Source organism: Papaver somniferum, chromosome 7 (genome assembly GCF_003573695.1).
Source record: "Papaver somniferum cultivar HN1 chromosome 7, ASM357369v1, whole genome shotgun sequence".
NCBI classification, from domain to species: Eukaryota; Viridiplantae; Streptophyta; class Magnoliopsida; order Ranunculales; family Papaveraceae; genus Papaver; species Papaver somniferum.
Window position 1 is genome coordinate 173,442,574 of NC_039364.1, and position 22,106 is coordinate 173,464,679.

Consider the following 22,106-nt stretch of genomic DNA (forward strand, 5'->3'; position numbering starts at 1 on the left):
AGATTTGTTCAATTGTATAAATCTTTTATAAGTATACAAGACACAATCGAAGCAAAAACGATTTGATTCACTCGAATCGGTTCATGAACTTTATAGCCACGGTTTGCAAATTGCATTCCTTAGTTAATATAAATATAAGTTCATAAATAATCGTCTTTAGATATAATCACCTCAAGTACGCGGACTTAGTTCGCGGACTTAAGTTCCCGGAAAGAGTTCTCAAACTCCAGCAGATTTTCTCGGGATGAGAACCTCCGCCAGTTCGCGGACTGAGTTCAAAGCTCTTGTTCCGGTTTTCCTGATCAACAAAGTACGCATACTTTGGTTCAAGGAATAAGTACTTATACATATATGTGTTGCCACACGATGCTTATATCCAACAATGGTTATATAATCTAAACTCTCATTTAAATCATTGAAACATTTTAGAGGACGTTATATAGTTGTTATTCACAAACCATTTTTCGTCAAAGCAATTTTCAAAGTTATTGAAACATAACATGACTTTCGTCGCTAGGTAAAGATGAACTTGGCCAAAGAGAAATCTTACCAACACATATTTCGAGAAATAAATAAGCGTGATAAACTCGGCTCGAAATAGCAAATATGTATAAGCAAAGTCTATATATAGCAAAACGACTTTTGTCTCAAGATAGGAGATAGAGTAGATAGACTTTTGAGTGATAGATAAGTTCAAGTCTCCACATACCTGTTAGTCGATGAAGTTCCACCAGTTCCTTGAGTATTTCTTCGTCTTGTATGATGATTGCCATGGAGTTCTTGAGCTCAACTATATTTTCTATCCTAGTCCGGTACTTAGCTATAATAGACTAGAAATCAAGACTTATAGTTTTGATCACTAACATTGACAAACATGCTTGAGATATCAACGCATGTGAGTTCGACCGAGCAGTGCTCTAAAAATCTTCCCCTTTGTCAATTTTAGTGACAAAACTATCAATACATATGGAATACAAAAATAAATGAATAAACTTTTGTAGCTCCTATTCCACATGCCTAATCTTCAACATTACTCGAAATCTTCGTCACTTCCAAGTACTCCAATGATCCCAAATGTTGTAAGTTCAGCATCATCGTTGTTGAAAATCCGTAGCTATAACAATGAGAAAACAAGTATTCTCAATCATTGTTATACAGTGTCATAGTATCATTATACAACATCAAAGTTCAATTGTATCACAACTTCGAAAACAATACTATGGTGATATGTATCACTCCCCCTTAGTCAATACTCCATTTCACATGGAAACCACTCCCCCTTACATAATGATCCAAAAACCATATGTATTTGTAGTGTGAACTACATATTAATTCTCCCCCTTTTTGTCAATAAAATTGGCAAAGGTACGAAAACGGGATCCTAATGAAATTTTAAAAAGAGACATTTCATGACCAAAAGAAAACATATATCAACTTATTTAGATGCAATCATATAGCCGAAGCTAAATGCGTTCATCAAGGAGTTTATAAAGATACAAGATAACACCTATAATATTCCACAGCCGCACTCCCCACAAAGATTTGGAAATTAAGCACAAGTTCAATTAAGAACCTTCTCCCATAATATGTCATTCCCGAAAAAACAACAGGAGCGACCTTAATTTCAAAAGAAAGGAAGGATTTCTTTGGAATAATAAATCACATACGAATATGAATTTGGATCCAAAATACACAATTAGATTAATCACAAGCGAACCCATAATAAATATAATCGGAATTATACAATAAAATTGAGCATAAAAAGTGATGAATTTAATTGGTCATACTCAACATAAGAGAACTTACGGAGCCTCACAGTATAGACATAAAAATATGGATCAGGGAAGATCAATACTGCGGAATATACAAGGATTCTTTCTATTTTCCATCACTATTTGCACAATGCCATATAATAGACATAATCCTTGTAAACAAAAGATTTCAACCTATCAATAAATGACATAATTGGCTTAACTTTTGTATTGTCAAAAGCTCATCCATTCTTTTATCAATACATGCATATCGACATATGAAAGACTTAACTTTTGACAAGGTATGGGACAATCATAGTTCATGGACGCAAACACACATATCCCATAACAAATTGCAATATATAAAACCATAAAGATTAATACTGCAAAAATAATCTTCCAAATAGTTTTAGAATTTAAACCAATAAACCTAAAAACACGAAGATGAAAACGTTGGACATAGCTATGTGTAGTCACAATAATGGCTATTCCAACCTCTAGTTATTCTTCTAAACAAAACAAGAAAATAGAAGATTTACTAGGCATCATAGAGCTTTCTCAAGGCATCTATAGAGAATTCCTTCTTATTGTTAAAGAACCCATTGATTATGGGATCATTCAATTCCTCTGAATCTCCGGAAATATCAGTTAACTCACTGAGTTATCTTTTTAGATCACGCAAGGTGTTCTTCGTTAGAGACAACATTTGTTCATAGTGAGTTATCTTTTCCAAAGAGGAAACGATTTGAGATTTTAAATCATTTCTCTTGTTGATGAAATCTTTCACCATGCCTCTAAAATTATTATCTAAATGACAAACAGATAAGAGATAGTTAGAGGAAGAACCTTCTCCATTGTTTTTCGACTTCTCTTTCATCACTCTTGAGGAAGTGATTCCTTTGCAAAGATACACATTAACTGCTTCAACTGCATCTCTTTTTGTAATACCTCTAGTCACAAGAGCCATGAGATAGTATCTTTTTGGATAAAAAAGAAGTGACACAAGACTAAACGGATTTATGAATGCCAAACCCTATGAAGACTTTTAAAGAGTCTTTCATGATTTATTATTCACCATCCATCTTCTTAGGAGAATATTTTCTTAACAAATATAAGGAAAAGATTTAGACAAACACTGACTTGAGCCATTTTTAGTGCAAACCTCATTTTTCCCAAGCTAAAAATGAGGATGCGGACGTCAACATCATTAGTTGGTGCCCAAATGAGCCATATGCTCACCTTATTATTTTTTCGTGGCTTATCACTGTTAGTTGTGTAAACAGAATTCTTACCTCGTATAGATCTGGAAATTTTTAGAGATTGGTTATCCGGACCCAGATTCATTTTCTGCATGTTCTCTTGAAGTTTGGTGATTTTCTTATTGCTTCTTCTGAATCTCCAACAAGTGTTCTGAACATGCTTTGAATTTCCACAGAAGGAACAAATCAATGAGGATTTTTCGTCTCTATGCGACTCTGCCTGTTTAATAGAACGAACAACAATTGTTGTTCCTTGATTAGGTTGAACGGACAACAATGAGCTTTGAGTTTTGCTTTTGAACCATAAACCATTAGTGTTTCCAAAGGATCTCTGACCAAATAACATTGCTGCAATTTTTTCAGAGCTTCCAGATAACCTTTGCAGGTCATACTTGAGAGTGTTAATCTCTTCTTCCTTGAGAGACATGGTTCTGACGAAATTATCATTAAGACGCTCTATCTCAATATTTTTCGCCTGAAGTGATGATTCGACTTTCTTCAAGGACGCCTTTAGTTGAAGGTTCTCTTTATTCAAGAGATCAAGAAACTCTGTGTCATACTCAAGTTCTGAATCAGGAAGAACCTTCTCCATTGTTTTTCGACTTCTCTTTCATCACTCTTGAGGAAGTGATTCCTTTGCAAAGATACACATTAACTGCTTCAACTGCATCTCTTTTTGTAATACCTCTAGTCACAAGAGCCATGAGATAGTATCTTTTTGGATAAAAAAGAAGTGACACAAGACTAAACGGATTTATGAATGCCAAACCCTATGAAGACTTTTAAAGAGTCTTTCATGATTTATTATTCACCATCCATCTTCTTAGGAGAATATTTTCTTAACAAATATAAGGAAAAGATTTAGACAAACACTGACTTGAGCCATTTTTAGTGCAAACCTCATTTTTCCCAAGCTAAAAATGAGGATGCGGACGTCAACATCATTAGTTGGTGCCCAAATGAGCCATATGCTCACCTTATTATTTTTTCGTGGCTTATCACTGTTAGTTGTGTAAACAGAATTCTTACCTCGTATAGATCTGGAAATTTTTAGAGATTGGTTATCCGGACCCAGATTCATTTTCTGCATGTTCTCTTGAAGTTTGGTGATTTTCTTATTGCTTCTTCTGAATCTCCAACAAGTGTTCTGAACATGCTTTGAATTTCCACAGAAGGAACAAATCAACGAGGATTTTTCGTCTCTATGCGACTCTGCCTGTTTAATAGAACGAACAACAATTGTTGTTCCTTGATTAGGTTGAACGGACAACAATGAGCTTTGAGTTTTGCTTTTGAACCATAAACCATTAGTGTTTCCAAAGGATCTCTGACCAAATAACATTGCTGCAATTTTTTCAGAGCTTCCAGATAACCTTTGCAGGTCATACTTGAGAGTGTTAATCTCTTCTTCCTTGAGAGACATGGTTCTGACGAAATTATCATTAAGACGCTCTATCTCAATATTTTTCGCCTGAAGTGATGATTCGACTTTCTTCAAGGACGCCTTTAGTTGAAGGTTCTCTTTATTCAAGAGATCAAGAAACTCTGTGTCATACTCAAGTTCTGAATCAGAAGTTGAAGAGGAGAGATTCAGAGAAGTGAGAGCAGTAAGTCCCTTGGATTTGTAAGACTCGTCTGAGACATCCAGAGTAGTTTTGTCTTATATTGAATCATCAGAAGCATTAACTGAAGATGGATATTCATCACATCTACTCTTCCTCTTTATCAAATTCTTGACCTTTCTGATTATCAGTGATTCATCTAGATCAACATGATTGGAGCAATATTCATCAGCCAAAGACAAGTGAGAGGATGCACCTGTTTTGGTCATAGCATTGAACGCGAACGTTCAGCCTGTGTCAAGATCAAGAATTTTTAACTTTCCTATCAGAGTGTTTCTGGAAAGTGTATCAAGGTTATTTCCCCCAACGATGGCATGCTTATTAGAGTCGTATCTAGATGGCAGCGATCTGAGAATTTTCATCACAACGTCCTTTTCAGGAATAGTCTTACCCAATACAAAAGATGCATTAACAATTTCAGACACTTTATGATTAAACTCATCAAATGTATCTTCATCTCCATACAAAGGTTTTCCCAATCGGAATTAAGGTTTTGAAGCCTAACTTCCTTTTCACTGGTATTACCTTCGAATATGGTTTCTAAGATACCCCACGCATCTTTAGACCTAGTGTAATTCGACACATGGTGCTGAATATTTGGGGTAATGGCATGTATGATGGCATTCAAACCGTCGGAATTTTGCTTTGCAGCAAGTATCTCGGCAGGGCTGTATTCACCAATGTTCTTGGGAACGTTTACATTTCCTACTGCCACAATGGGAGCATCATAGCCATTAACTACATATACCCATGATTGAAAATCACGTGCTTGAAGAAAAGCTCGCATAAAAATTTTCCACCATAAGTAATTCGGGATATCGAAGACTGGTGGTACGTTAATAGAGATAACACCTCTGTCCATAGAGTCAGATCGCTACAAACACATACTTGTAAGGTCTTGAACGTGTTTTCCTGCTCTGATACCAATTGAAAAAGCGGGGGTACAACAACCTCACCCAATATTTAGATTAGCAATCTGTATGGACAAACTCCAATATACTTTCAAGAGAATCAACTAGACTCAATCTTAATAAAGTATATCAAAGAGTTCTAATATCCCTATTTCATAATGTAATCAGCAAATCGAACAGATAAAAATCCATGAGCCTGATTATTATGTGAAATAACTTGAACGGTACCAAAGACCAATGTTCAAGTGTCAATCAATGTAAATCAACAACCAAAGGTTGGATATTTTAATTGATTGATCTTAACGCACAACCTGTGATATTTCAATTATATATCAAAATATAATGCGGAAAAGAAATAACACAGACACAAGAATTTTGTTCACGAGGAAACCAAAAATGCAGAAAATGCCCGGGACCTAGTCCAGATTGAACACACACTGTTTTAAGCCGCTACAGACACTAGCCTACTACAAACTAACTTCGGTCTGGACTGTAGTTGAACCCCAATCAATATCAAACTGATCCAAGGTACATTTGCGCTCCTTACGTCTCTGATCCCAGCAGGATACTACACACTTGATTCCCTTAGCTGATCTCACCCACAACTAAGAGTTGCTACGGCCCAAAGTCGAAGACTTTAATAAACAAATTTGTATCACACAGAATAGTCTACGATAATAGACAAATCTGTCTCCCACAGAAATAACTACAAGTTTTGTTTCGTCTTTCGATAAATCAAGGTGAACATGAACCAATTGATAACCCGGACTTATATTCCCGAAGAACAACCTAGTATTGTTCATCACCTCACAATAATCTTAATCGACGTGGCGAAAGAAGATATTTTGGAATCACAAACGATAAGACGAAGATGTTTGTGACTACTTTTATATCTTGCCTATTGGAGATATTAATCTCAAGCCAGTCGTTACGATTGTACTCAACACGATAGAATCATCAAGATCAGATCACACAACTACAAGAAAGTAGTATCGGTCTGGCTTCACACTCCCAATGAAGTCTTCAAGTCGTTAACCTACAGGGGTCTCAATAAGAAACCTAAGGTTGAAGGAGAATCGACTCTAGCTAATACAACTAATATCACATAGGAGGTGTGGGGATTAGGTTTCCCAGTTGCTAGAGTTCTCCCTTATATAGTCTTTCAAATCAGGGTTTGCAATCAATGTTAGCTTAGTAATAAAGCATTCAATATTCACCGTTAGATGAAAACCTGATTAGATTCAAGCTAATATCTTTCAACCGTTCGATCGAAAACTTATCTTGTTACACACAAATGAAATGCACGATTTTAGGTTTGTGTAACCGTACCCAAATATGTACATTTGTTGGTTCAACAATAGTTAACCAAATGGTTAGCCATATGAGCACTTTCATATCAACCATATTCTTCTTCACCATAACTAGTTCAAATGACTCAAATAAACTAGTTAGAGAGTTTTTCAATTGTATAAATCTTTTATAAGTATATAATACACAATCGAAGCAAAAACGATTTGATTCACTCGAATAGCTTCATGAACTTTATATCCACGGTTTGCAAATTGCATTCCTTAGTTAATATAAATATAAGTTCACAAATAATCGTCTTTAGATATAATCAACTCAAGTACGCGGACTTAGCTCGCGCACTTAAGTTCCCGAAAGGAGTTCTCAAACTCCAGCAGATTTTCTCGGGATGAGAACCTCCGTCAGTAGCGGACTGGGTTTGCGGGCTGAGTTTGCGGACTGAGTTCACAACTCTTTTTCCGGTTTTCCTGATCAACAAAGTACGCATACTCTGGTTCAAGGAATAAGGAATTATACATATATGTGTTTCCACACAATGCTTATATCCAACAATGGTCATATAATCTAAACTCTCATTTCAATCATTGAAACATTCTTAGATGAAGTTATATAGTTGTTATTCACAAACCTTTTTTCGTCAAAGCAATTTTCAAAGTGATTGAAACATAACATGACTTCTGTCACTAGGTAAAGATGAACTTGGCCAAAGCGAAAGCTTGCCAACACATATTTCGAGAAATAGATAAGCGAGATAATCTCGGCTCGAAATAGCAAATGTGTATAATCAAAGTCTATATAGCAAAAGGACTTTTGTTTCAAGATAAAAGATAGAGTAGATAGACTTTTGAGTGATAGATAAGTTCAAGTCTCCACATACCTTTTAGTCGATTAAGTTCCACCAATTCCTTGAGTAGTTCTTCGTCTTGTATGATGATTGTCATGGAGTTCTTGAGCTCAACTACACTTTCTATCCTAGCCCGAGACTTAGCTATAGTAGACTAGAAATAAAGACTTATAGTTTTGATCACTAACATTGACAAACATGCTTGAGATAGCAATGCATGCGAGTTCGGCCGAGCAGTGGTCTAAAAATCTCCCCCTTTGTCAATTTTAGTGACAAAACTATCAATACATATGAAATACAAAAATAAATGAATAAACTTTTGTAGCTCTTATTTCACATGCCTAATCTTCAAGATTACTCGAAATCTTCGTCACTTCCAAGTACTCCAATGATTCCAAAGGTTGTAAGTTCAGCATCATCGTTGTTGAAAATCCGTATCTATAACAATGAGAAAACAAGTATTCTCAATCATTGTTATACAGTGTCATAGTATCATTATACATCATCAAAGTTCAATTGCATCACAACTTCGACAACAATACTATGGTGATATGTATCACTCCCCTTTAGTCAATACTCCATCTCACATGGAAACCACTTCCCCTTACATAATGATTCGAACACCATATGTATTTGTAGTGTGAACTACATATTAATTCTCCCCCTTTTTGTCAATAAAATTGGCAAAGGTACGAAAACGGGATCCTAATGAAATTTCCAAAAGAGACATTTCATGACCAAAAGAAAGCATATATCAACTTATTTAGATGCAATCATATAGCCGAAGATAAATGCTTTCATCAAGGAGTTTATAAAGATACAAGATAACCCCTGTAATATTCCACAGCCGCACTCCCACAAAGATTTGGAAATTAAGCACAAGTTCAATCAAGAACTCTCCCCCATAATATGTCATTCCCGAAAGAACAACAAGAGCGACCTTAATTTCAAAAGAAAGGAAGGATTTCTTTGGACATTAGAAATCACATAAGAATATGAATTTGAATCCAAAATACTCAATTAGATTAATTGGTCAAATTATACAATCAAATTATATAGACATAAAAATTATACAATCAAATTATACAAGCGAACCCATAATAAATCTAATCGGAATTATACAATCAAAGTAAGCACAAAAAGTGATGAATTTAATTGGATATGCTCAACATAAGAGAACTTACGGAGCCTCACAGTATAGATATAAAAATATGGATCAGGGAAGATCAATACTGCAGAATATACAAGGATTCATTTTATTTTCCATCACTATTTGCAAAATGACATATAATAGACATAATCCTTGTAAACAAAAGATTTTAACCTATCAATAAATGACATAATAGGCTTAACTTTTGTATTGTCAAAAGCTCATTCATTATTTTATCAATACATGCATATCGACATATGAAAGACTTAACTTTTGACAAGGTATGGGAAAATCATAGTTCATGGACGCAAACACACATATCCCATAACAAATTGCAATATATAAAACCATAAAGATTAATACTGCAAAAATCATCTTCCAAAAAGTTTTGGAATTTAAACCAATAACCTAAAAACATGAAGATGAAAACGTTAGACATAGCTATGTGTAGTCACAATAATGGTTGTTCCAAACTCTAGTTATTCTTCTAAACAAAACAAGAAAATAGAAGATTTACTAGGCATCATAGAGCTTTCTCAAGGCATCTATAGAGAATTCCTTCTTATTGTTAAAAAACCCATTGATTATGGGATCATTCAATTCCTCTGAATCTTCGGAAATATCAGTTAACTCACTGAGTTCTCTTTTTAGATCACGCAAGGTGTTCTTGGTTAGAGACAACATTTGTTCATAGTGAGTTATCTTTTCCAAAGAGAAAACGATTTGAGATTTTAAATCATTTCTCTTGTTGATGAAATCTTTCACCATGCCTCTAAAATTATTATCTAAATGACAAACATAAAAGAGATAGTTAGAGGAAGAACCTTCTTCATTCTTTGTCGACTTCTCTTTCATCACTCTTGAGGAAGTGATCCCTTTGAAAAGATACACATTAACTGCTTCAACTGCATCTCTTTTCGTAATACCTCTAGTCACAGGAGCCATGAGATAGTATCTTTTTGGATAAAAAAGAAGTGACACAAGATTAAACGGATTTATGAATGCCAAACCCTAGGAAGACTTTGAAAGAGTCTTTCAAGATTTATTATTCACCATCCATCTACTTAGGAGAATATTTTCTTAAAAAATATAAGGAAAATATTTACACAAATACTGACGAATAATTGATGCAATTACGTGCATACAAAGGTATATATAGATATTGACCTGTTTGTGTTTATGTGCAGCAAATCCACGGGGAACTCAAGTCGGAAGAGGGAGAGGTCGCCCGCCTCGAAGTTTTGTAGGAGGATCCCCATTCTTGAATTGTGCGAGAGGAATTACTTATAAAGTTGGATTCAAGAAGTTCCATCTGCCACCGCCAAGCACATGCCCAAAGTGCCAAGCGATGATTTTTTATCGTGAACCAAAAGGTTTTTGTTGTTCAGATGGGAAAGTTGTTTTACCGTTTGTTCCACCCCCTGTTGAGCTTTTGGAGATGTATGAAGATCAACTTGAAGTTGGGGAACACTTTCGGAGGTACATACGACGTTACAATCAGTGTTTCTCATTAACGTCAATTGGGGTGATTATGATAGAAAATTAGCTGATAATAGAGAAGGTGTTTATACATTTCGTGTTCAAGGTGATATCTACCATAAAATAGGAAGTCTTCTACCCCCTGTGGTTGAAAATGAAACAGACCCTCCAATAACAGTTCGTCCAAGATATATACAAATGTATATTTATGATATAGATAACGATATTGATTGGAGGATGGAAGAAGATGGTGCCGATCTAAACAGGGAGGTGATGGAGAAGTTGAGGATAATTTTGGATACACATAATAGGTTCGTGCATGTAATCAGGCCGCTTGCACAACGAGAAGACATCCAAAGATGTAGATTGGTCATTAAAGAACAACCTGCGACCGAGAAGCAGTACACGCTTCCAACTTCTTCACAAGTCGCCACAATTGTAGTTGAAGGAGATGGATCTGCTAAACCTGGAGAGCGAGACATTGTAGTACGAACAATAGAAGGAAAGTTGTTATTTATCCAAGAAACATCGGGTTGTTATGATCCTCTTCAATATCCACTTTTGTTTCCATACAGGAGTTATGGATGGAACCAGAATAGTATGGACGAGAACGGTAGACAGTTTACATGCCTTGAGTACTACTCCTACATGCTACAGGTATGCATGATATAAATGTTTAACATCTACACTTTACAATTGAACTTACACATATTATGTTGACACAAATAATAAAAATAATTTACATATTTGTTGCCGCTATTGTTTGACAGATTCGAAGTAATGACGCGTCGCTTCTTCTTCGAGGTGGAAGACTACTACAACAATATGCAGTGGATAATTGGGTGAGGATTGATTTGTCTAGACTTAGATGGTTATCTAATCATCAAGAAGAGATAAGAGCTGAATTTCATCAAGGTATACAAGATGCACGAACGGCCGGCGAAACCAGTGCAAGTAAGTTAATTGATAATCACTTTCTTTTTTGGCCCAGTGCCAATTAAGCCTAGCTACATTTTATTCGTTATCTTTAGATATTTACTGCGAAATGTTTTAGGATGAAGACAAACAGTTAAAAAAGTACATCCTTGAAATTTGAAATTTATTTTTTTGCATGACAGAGAATTTTGGTCAAAGGAAAGTGCTTCCTTCCTCATACATGGGCAGCCCCCGTTACACGTACCAGCGGTATCAGGATGCAATGGCATTGGTGCAAAAATACGGTAATCCCGATTTGTTCATTACAATGACTTGTAACCCACTCTGGGATGAAATCGTGTCCAACCTAGGACCGGGTCAATCTGCATCGGATAGACCCGATCTGACTACAAGGGTGTTCCGTGCAAAGCTTGAAGAGTTAAAGGAAGATCTTTTTACCAAGTCAATATTTGGCAGAGTAGCTGCCCATGTGCATGTTTTTGAGTTTCAAAAAAGGGGTCTTCCTCATGTTTATATGTTAATTATATTTAGGGACGAAGACAAATTACAAGGTCCCGATGATTATGACAAGATAGTGAGAGCAAAAATACCTAACCCTGAGGAAGAGCCAGAACTACACGAGTGTGTGAAAAAGTGGATGATTCACAGTCCATGTGGTAGTAAGTGCACGAGAGATGGTAAATGTAAGAGAAACTTTCCAAAAGAGTTTTCTGAGTGTACTGTGGAAGGAAAAGATGCATAAATGTAAGAGAAACTTTCCAAAAGAGTTTTCTGAGTGTACTGTGGAAGGAAAAGATGCATACTCTGTTTACAGGAGACGTAATGATGGACGGCGCATACACAATAGTGAACGTTTTGTAGTAGATAATAGGATGGCCGTGCCTTATAACCCTTGGTTATTATAGAAGTATGATTGTCATATAAACGTAGAAATTTGTAGCAGTGTAGAGAGTGTTAAATATCTTTACAAGTATGTGTACAAGGGTCCGGATTATGTATCTTTTGGAGTGCAGCCAGTAGACCATGACGAGATAACAAGGTACATTAATGCAATATGGGTTTGTTCCCAAGAGGCACTGTTGAAGATCTTTAGATTTCCTCTTTACAAGGTTTATCCTTCGGTAGTGAGATTACAGATACACCTTCCCAACCAACAGAGTGTCAGGTACTATGATTACCAAATGTTAGATGAAATTTTGTCTGACGAAAGGAATTTGAGAACAACTTTGACAGAATTCTTTGTGACAAATGCTCGCGATCCTAGAGCGAGGGAGCTGTTATACCGTGAATTTATTAAATGTTACTGTTGGGATACAAAAACAAAAGAGTGGAGAAGGAGACGAAGTACACAGAAGGCGATAAGAAGGGTTTATACAGTACCTTCATGTGCAGGAGAGGTGTGGTTCTTAAGGCACATTCTGAACCACGTTAGAGGTCCGACTTCTTTTGATGTTTGTTGATGGAGAGAGATGTCGTACATTCAAGAGAGCTGCCGAAAAACTGGGACTCTTAGAGAATGATCGGAGTGCGAGAGCGTCTTTAGCTGAAGCAGCAACAGTCAAGATGCCGTCTGCTCTGAGAAGACAATTTTTCTCTATCTTGCACTTTTGTAATCCGACGGGCGTGAGAGAGTTATGGGATGAATTTTTCAATAACATGGTTGATGATTACTCGAGTTCAAGCAATACAAGCTCGACACTCTTATCAGATCGTCTTCTTCGTGAGTTGAATTTGATACTTAAGCAGCACGATAAAGATATATCCATGTATGATCTACCGCCGATTGTTGGAACATTGGGTAAGGAAGTTGAGATTTTGAGTCTGATTCAAGAGGAGTTGTCGATTCCTATATCCGACGAAGATCTTTCTTCTGTCCAAAAGTTGAATGAAGACCAGTCTAGGGCCTACAATACAATCATGGGAGCAATTGAGAGAAAGGAAAGTAAAATATTCTTCATAGATGGTCCGGGAAGACCTATCTTTATCGTGCTATTCTGGAGACTGTCAGGAAAAATGGTGGTATTACGTTAGCAACAGCCACGTCGGGAATAGCTGCTACTACGCTACCTGGTGGGAGGACATCACACTCAAGATTTCATCTTCCGATGACACCGACATCAACTTCAACGTGTCGTACGAAGAAACAAACTGAGGAAGCTGAACTTTTGAGGCATTCTACCGTCCTTATGTGGGATGAAGCTATGATGGCGCATCGCTATTCTTTAGAGGCATTTGATCGGATGATGAGAGATATCATAGGGATTGCTGAACCATTTGGTGGAAAGATTTTAATCATGGGAGGTGATTTCCGCCAGGTACTACCAGTGATTCCAAGGAGTACAAGGGGACAGACAGTCGATGCATGTCTTAGCAGGTCACATTTTGTGGGAAATGTACATGTTCTGCGTCTGAAGAAGAATATGGGCGCGGTCGAGGATGCATCTTATTCTGAGTTTTTGATTTGTGTTGGTGACGGCGATAACCTTGCGTTGCTAATGAGATGATAAAGGTTCCGGAAGAGATGGTCATACCATGGGTTAGTGATGCTTCTTTGTCTGAGCTTATAAATGCAACATTTCCAAACTTGGTGGAAAATTCCAGAGATAGAGACTACATGGTCAATAGGGCATTGATCACACCATTGAACGAGTACGTCGAGAAGCTTAATGACCGAGTACTTCAAATCTTTCCTGGAAAAGAGGTTTTATTCTACTCATTTGATTCTGTGGACGACAATACTCACGGTCTTTACAAACAAGAATACTTGAACAACATTGCTCCAGGGGGATTGCCATCACATATTTTGAAATTGAAGATCGGTGCGCCTATTATGTTTTTACGGAATGTTGATGCAAAAAATGGTCTATGTAATGGTACAAGGTTAATAATCAAAGAATTCTTCCCAAGCTGTATTGATGCGGTTATTATTAGTGGGAACTATATAGGTACACGAGTTTTTATTCACAGGATGCCACTGGAGCCACCTGAGAATCTGAAGCTCCCGTACAAGTTTAAGCGTAAACAGTTTCCGATCCGTTTGTGTTTCGCCTTTACAGTCAACAAGGCGCAGGGGCAAACGATCGAAAACACATGTATTTTTTTTCCTGAGCATGTGTTCGGCCATGGTCAACTGTACGTTGTTCTCTCGAGAGGAGTATCAAGTAGCAACACGAAAGTATTAATGGCTAAAGGCACAATTGCAAAGAAGAAGGGAACGTACACGAAAAATGTTGTGTATAAAGAAGTCTTTCTGTCTTAGGAAAATATGAGTTATAAATACACATTATTGATGTAAAAAGACATTTATGATGGAAAAATTATTATTAAATGAAAAATTCAAGTTTTGTGGTGATTACTTTTGCATATTAACATGAAATGAGTTTTCACCACTTGGCGTTGACCGAGTATTGACTTTGACCGTTGATTACGGCACAGAGACAACAAAGTTACGAAACGAATGTACCGGCAGGCGCATCACGCATGCGTGCTATACTAGTATTAATAAAACTTATTTGTGTACTCCGCTTATTGTTATGTTTTAAATATGTTTTCTTAAAAAAACAAATCTATATATTTAGGGAAAATCCTTTAGATAAAAAATATTTAAATTTAAAATGTAAGTTAAATTTTTTAAATTTCTTTTAGAGAATCTTAGCTTAACAAATTTTCTTCTAATTTGAAAAAAATATACTTATCAAAGTTTTGATCATGTAGGAGTTGTTTTAATAGAAGAAAAATGGTCATGGCATGACTACTCCTGCGCGGCATAGTTCGTTTGAATAAGTATGCACGGAATATCAAAATATGACACTAGTATTCAAAACATGCCATACATAGCGTAAAGGAAAATAATCGCTCACTCGGATTTTTCTTGCAAGTCCGAAAAAAGAGACCAAATTCATGTCTTCCTAAAGTTTCATCTTTTCTACATGGTCAGTTACATCTAGCTGTATATATGATGATTTACGCATGCTAATTAATTACGTTGCCGTTGTTTTTAGGTTGTATTATTTCCTCTTACAACTTCTATATTCCTAGTACATTTAACTTTTAATGCGTTACATTCTCTATCCCACAAATTTAAATAAGTAGCCTGAGGCGGCATAAAATCTCCAACATTAAAAAAATGTATTCACCCGTTGATTCTATTCAAAGGAACTATAAATACTGAGATGAAATATTCATAGTTTTCCTAATTGTCTTATGACAATTCCTCAAAAAACATGGATAATATAGTTTTCCATGCTCTTCATACTATTTTCTTTTTTAATAAAACTACTACCAATTTATTAAAATCGTGTTACACGTAATATGATTCGGTCTTAACCAGTGTCTTTTCGACACGGGTTATTTATAGTATACTAAAGAAAGGCTAAACAATCGTGTCATAATATTGACTCGGTCTCTCCCAGCCAAAGACATCTGAAGGATGTAAGAGTTGTAACTATTTCTCATAATGAGTATATATTTATTAGATTCCCTCATTACTATGATCATAAGAAAACATTAAATGTGACAAATAAAAATAAATACCATCATTTATAACTTTTGGAGTTAAAAACATGTATATTTGATTTTATTTATGTAATACTTATTCTTAATTAACCCATAAAGAAAGAACATCATTAAAACCTTTATGAATATTAAAATAAAAAAATAAATTGGAAACAGTTAAATATGGAAACCTTTATTTCTGTAATAGAGTCTTATTTTAAAAGAAAATTTCTAATAGAGTCTAATGTTGAGTAACAGTGTACACTAACCTTAACTTTGAAATAAAGGTGCAAAAAGATTACAGTTGAGTTTCTTTTTCCGTTCCAATGTCGAATTTTTATTTTACAAACATCATGTATTCAATGCTTAGTGAAAACTTTTGAGGATTTTTTTGGTAGTCATAACTACCGTACACGCATCCTAAACTTTTGAGCTTTTGTTAGTACCAAGATTTTAAAAATTACTAAATTCTGGATTTTGAGTTTTGGACAAACGGTTAACATTTTGAGAGACAAACGTTACATCCGACTATATTAAAAATAATAAAGATCATTAGTTGTAATTTTCTCATTATTTTATTTTTCCATTGTATTCTCCATCTACAAATTAATAATTAAAACACCAAAAAATTCTTCAAAATCAAGAATCAAAATTTTTTCAATTAAATTCACAAAATTAAACTAAAACTAATTATTCTTCAGTCATTGAAGAACTATACATAAAACCATCAATTATAGAGATGCTAACTAAATCAACAAAAACGGAAAAAATCCAAATCATTTGTAAAGAACAAAATCCTATAACATGTAAAGGAGAAACAAATCAAAGAAAAATATTATATGGAAATTAACTTGGTGATAGAAAGACGTTTGGTGCAAAGAATCACAACCATTATTTTTTTCCCCTATGAATCGACCCTTACAATTGATAAACATGTGCTACATAGCAGTTGTTGCATGTTTTCTCCTCAACCATTCATTACAAATATGATATATGAAGTCGCTGAATCGCCCTCTCCAAAATTTTCGTTAGAATGAGATAGAAAATCAAAGAATGGATTTAAAATTCATTCAGCGGATCTGCATATCACTTATTTGAACGGTTTCACTAACGTATGTGGAGCAAAAACCAAAGATGTCATATAAATCGATGAGCATTTGAGGACAGTTGTTATTTTTGAGAAAGTATGTAACTTTAAGAAAAGAGAAATAGAGGCACGCGTAAATTTTGCGCTAAATTGTTTATTTATTGTAATATCTTATGTGTACAAATGCCGACGTTTTTGTCACTATAATTTTCCACATTTTAATTTTGGAACGTTAGGAAAACGGATATATGAGTAATGATATACACATGTACATTTCATCTGAATTCTGAATTAATCCTAAAAAAGTCATTAATACAACATTTATGGAATTCAACGTAACCAGATTTCGAGGATACTTTAGAAGACAACTAAATATTATGTTACCATTTTTCTCCTTTTTTTAAATATTATAAGAATACTATGTTACAAGTGATTTTGGTTTAGTTCGGGAATTACCACGGGCTAATAATTTTTTTTAATATCATGACTTTGTCAAAGCATGCTAATAAAATAAGACGGATTTTGTTATCTTGTGCACCCATGCACAAGATAAGAGCCAATCATTGACATGGAAAATTGAAAAAACAAATAAAATATTAGAGAGATAGTGTTCCTTTGCATTGGAGAATGCAAATATTCATGGATTTTTAAACTTCTCTCTCTACAAATACATTCTCCAATGCAAAGAAACATTATCTCTCTAATATTTTATTTGCCTTTTCAATTTTCCATGCCAATGATTGGCTTTTATCTTGTGCATGGATGCACAAGATAACAAAACCCAAATAAGACCAAGTGTGCAATTACCTATTAGTTATGTAAAAAAGATATCATGCCAATTCATTTTTGATCAAAGACCACAAATGGCAGAACATTATCACATAGCACAAAACTAATCTTAGTTGCATGAAACCTCCTCGTCCATTGGACTTGCTTTTTCCCCAACAAAATCCAAGAGTTCAAGTCACTCGCTAGACAGTAAACACGGTCCAACATTTGGTGTTCTTAGGCCGGTTCCTATAGGAGGGGTATAAAATTTGTTTGGAAAATTTGTTGGTTGGTCCTGGGCCCATATAGTTATTTATAGTAGGGTCCAACCGGAATTTTCTTTTATCTGGAGGTCCAAAATTAATTGAAAACATTGAAATGACTATAATACCCTCTACTACCAAACGTGTGTGTGTCTACACCCTTATTATATTAAGTACATATCTGCTGCATTGCTTACAAATTTGAGTACATATCTTATATACTTATAAATTCGAGTACATATCTTCTGCACTGCTTACAAATTTGAATATGTATGTTCTATACTACACTGCTTATAAATCTGAGTACATATCTGCTACACTGCTTACAAATTTGAGTACATATCTTCTATACTACACTACTTACAAATTCAACAATATATTTGTTGCTTATAAATTCGAGTACATATTTGATGCACTGCTTACAACCTTATTATATCGAGTACATATCTGCTACATTACTTATAAATTCGATTATATGTCTGCTGCACTGCTTACATAAATTGAGTACATATATGTTATATTGCTTACAAAATTTGAGTACATATCAGTTTAACCTCACACTCAGGCGATCTAATGTCACTGGATTTTAACCTTCAACATCAGTTTCACTGCATTCAAATGGGCGTTCATACTGATATCAACACCTGCAACAATTCAATGAATTCATAAGTCAGTATTCGATGTATGTACTGCTAGATGATAACTTTAAGTGAATACAACAAAATCAAAGCAGTTGTTTCAGTACTCCATATATGTACTGGTGATAAAAAAAGAAAAAATCTATATAAAACAAGCACATATTTCAGTATTTCGCATACGTACTCATGGATCAAAGAAAAAAAGTGGCAAAACTCTGAATAAAACAGAATCAGAAGAAGTTCTATCAGTACGTCATATACTTACTGCGTTTTCATGAACTAAAAATCAACTGCATGTAAAGAAAAATTGATGAATCGATGAACATAACATAATCAAAGCACATATTTCGGTATTACATATACGTATTAATGGATCGAACCCAAAACCAGTGGAAAAACTCTGGATATAACCGAATCAAAACATATATTTCAGTATAATTTAATGAAACAACGAAAAAAAAATATAATCAAAACACTTTTATTTTAGTATCCCATATATATACTTATGGATCAAACAAAAAAAAGTGATGAAAATATAAATAATAGCAAAATTGATTCAGTAGTTTTCAGTACGACATATATGTACTGTTGAATCATAAAAATTAAGTGATGAATCTATGAGTAAAACAAAATCAAAGTCGATCTAAAACCTAATAAATTAATAAAAAACTGTAAATCATCAAAATCAGTTGGGAATACATCTATAATGATTACCAAAAAGTGATGAAAATATAACTAATAACAAAATTGATTCAGCAGTTTTCAGTACGACATATATGTACTGCTGAATCATACAAATTAAGTGATGAATCCATGAGTAAAACAAAACCAAAGCGGATCTAAAACACTAATAAATTAATAAAAAAAATGTAAATCATCAAAATCAGTTGGGAATACATCTATAACGATTACCAAAAAGGAAAAAAAATATAAAACATCATGAAAATCGATTTGATCCTCATGATTCGGTTGAAAAAACAAATCAAAAAAAAAAAACTAACAAAGAATCCAATAAGATGATTAGAAAACATACTGGAACAAACAATCTTCAAAAACAATCTTCAAAAACCATGTCGAGATTTCGAAGCTGCATCGAGAGGAAAGAGAGAAAAAAATGGATCTGAAAAAATGAGCTCGAGTAGAAATATGAAACTGATTATAAACCTCATAGAGAAGGGGTATTTCGGTGATTTTAAAAATGCACAGAAAAGGTCCCGCACGTGTATGGACCAGAGACTAAAAATTTGGGTCCAATTTTATTGTTTTCTTTTTATTATGGACCTCCAGTTACTGGGCTTTAGTGGGTGGACCTGCCACTAACTAAGAACACCATAATAGTACCTATAGGTAATTCCTACAAGTTGTTTTGCCATGCCACATGACATGGCAAATTAGTTTTCCCACTATGGTAAAACTGGCAAATTCTAATAAACTAGTATATTTTATTATATTTTGTGTGACCCTTATCAATAAAAAATCTGTTTATTTAGGTTTGGTGGGGTCATTATTAAGTTTTAGGGATTATATAATATTTTGTGGGATCCTTTTATGATAAATCTGTTATAATAACTAAAAAGTAGGAGATAAAAAGTAAAATAAAAACTAAAAAATCACCTGGCGATCTAGTGTCGACCGCTAGAGGTGGAGATAAAACCGGGAGATCTAAACTTCACCCAACGGTCGAGACTCGACCGCTGGGTAACTATTCGACCGGGCCTGGCTAAGTGGCAAATTTGCCGCTTAGCCAGGCCGGTTTGCCTGTTTGCCACCTCCATAATGGGCCTTAAAAGTAGTTTACGTAAAGGACTAATAAAAAGAACGATTTTTTGGGGACCATGGTTTTATTTTGGGTAAAGACATTATAAGTAAATCTAGGTCACCCCTTATCTAGATATTTATATTAATACCTAAATTACCCTCCTGATTAATTTTGGGTGATGATTAGTTAGTGTTTATAATAGTTAGTGTAATAATTAGTGAGATGATTAAGTTAAAGATAATTTGTGAGATTAAAAAAATCAGATGGTTTATTTTTTTAAAGAAGTAGAATTATTGAGAGAGTAAAGTTAGAGAAGATGAAGAAGGAAAACATGAAAAACGATGGATTTTACCAACCACAACCGGAGGAAGGGTATTTGGGTACCCAGGTATGCTTCAAACTTAGATAATTTTGGTTGAATTGCTCCAAACTTTCAAAAAAAAAAAGTTATGTAGATTTGGGCCAGTTCGGTGACCATATGTCAAGAACATGTAACCGAACACACCTGAAAGTGTAGTTTGGTTACGTTTTCCAAACACGCAGGTTACTGAAATCGCTCGTTAATGGAGGTTTTTGTCGTACAATGTAATGTTCGGTTACCTGGGATAAAATAGTAGGTAACCGAACTTTGAACTTAACAATTTATTTGGGTACATCTTGTGTGTTCGGTTAGTTCGCAAACTTCAACGCAACCAAGTTCCCAACCGAACTTCAGGTTACTAGTAACCTAGTGTTAGAAGTTCGGTTGGTTCGCAAACTTCAACATATTTTGCGAATCAACCGAACTGGGCTTATATATGCATATATGCAATTAGGAAAACGTTCGGTTGCTACGAAATTTATTTCTTGGCGAATAAGGTAGAGTTCGGTTACGAAGTTTCAAAGGTAGAGTTTGGTTACAAAGAAAACTTAACATTTTTACGAACGAACCGAACTTGTGGACTTCTCATTATTTTCGTAAACTAAAGTTTGGTGATATCCTTATTTTGCGAAGGAACCGAACTTATGGACTTGTGTTGTTCTAATACAAAGAATTCGGTTAAAAGTATTTTTTTGCGAATCAACCGAACTCTGAGTTCGGTTAAGAAAAAATTAATTCGTGATAACCGAACTTTTATCTGAAAAAAACCCTCCACTAAAACCTCTCTGCAACTTCCATTTTCAACTCATTTTAATGATTACTTCTCATTTATTCAACCAAAAACGAATGACAAGTAATGAGTTTGTGAGAATATATTTGTTAATGTTTTAAATTAAGCTATATATATATATTGGTGGTGGTGGTTGGTGGTGGTGGTAATCGGAGGTGGTGGTGGTAATCGGTGGTTGTTGGTGGTGATAATCGGAGGTGGTGGTGGTGGTAATCGGCGGTTGTGGACGGTGGTGGTGGTGGTGGTTGGTGGTGGTGGGAGGAGGTGGTGGTTATATATATATACTAGGTATCACCCTGTCCTACGGCCGGGGATCAACCTTTTTCGTTTTCGTTTTGTTGTTTGATCGGCTGGTCAGTATTCTACCGAAATATTTTTTAGTCATTCGCAAAACTAATTAGATTATAACTGTCAAACATCGAGATTATAAGTTAGTTCGTACTTGCGTCCCTAGTATTTGTGGTTGTGTCAAAATAGTCGGGGCTTATAGCCCTGGTTGTGGTCCATTAAGGATACCATAGCATTTTGTTGTTCGGGTCAAATTAGCCGGGGCTTACAGCCCCGGACGTGGTCCCTTGAGGATACTATAGTATTTTGTTGGTCAGGTCAAATTAGCCGGGGCTTACAGCCACGACCGTGGCCCTTAAACATTCCCTAATGTTTTATTGGTCGGGGTTGGGACACTT

The 22,106-nt window shown here is 35.1% G+C and overlaps 2 protein-coding genes across 2 annotated transcripts; both read left to right on the forward strand.

Moving 5' to 3' along the window:
• The first annotated feature begins 10,193 nt into the window (after positions 1 to 10,193).
• On the forward strand, positions 10,194 to 13,764 carry LOC113295551. Its single transcript, XM_026543882.1, has 7 exons — positions 10,194 to 10,324; positions 10,384 to 10,981; positions 11,095 to 11,278; positions 11,443 to 11,937; positions 12,191 to 12,657; positions 12,746 to 13,202; positions 13,292 to 13,764. Exons 1-7 carry the CDS (start codon positions 10,194 to 10,196, stop codon positions 13,762 to 13,764), a joined length of 2,805 nt encoding a protein of 934 aa, XP_026399667.1.
• LOC113295552 (ATP-dependent DNA helicase PIF1-like) lies at positions 13,761 to 14,519 on the forward strand. The gene has a single exon (XM_026543883.1). It carries the CDS (start codon positions 13,761 to 13,763, stop codon positions 14,517 to 14,519), a length of 759 nt encoding a protein of 252 aa, XP_026399668.1.
• Positions 14,520 to 22,106: the final 7,587 nt, after the last annotated feature.

Coding starts and splice junctions, on each gene's coding strand:
- LOC113295551 (XM_026543882.1), top strand. CDS start 10,194: ATGATTTTTTATCGTGAACCAAAAGGTTTTTGTTGTTCAGATGGGAAA. Junction 10,325..10,383: donor GTTGGGGAACACTTTCGGAG/GTACATACGACG, acceptor TGATTATGATAG/AAAATTAGCTGATAATAGAG. Junction 10,982..11,094: donor ACTACTCCTACATGCTACAG/GTATGCATGATA, acceptor ATTGTTTGACAG/ATTCGAAGTAATGACGCGTC.
- LOC113295552 (XM_026543883.1), top strand. CDS start 13,761: ATGATAAAGGTTCCGGAAGAGATGGTCATACCATGGGTTAGTGATGCT.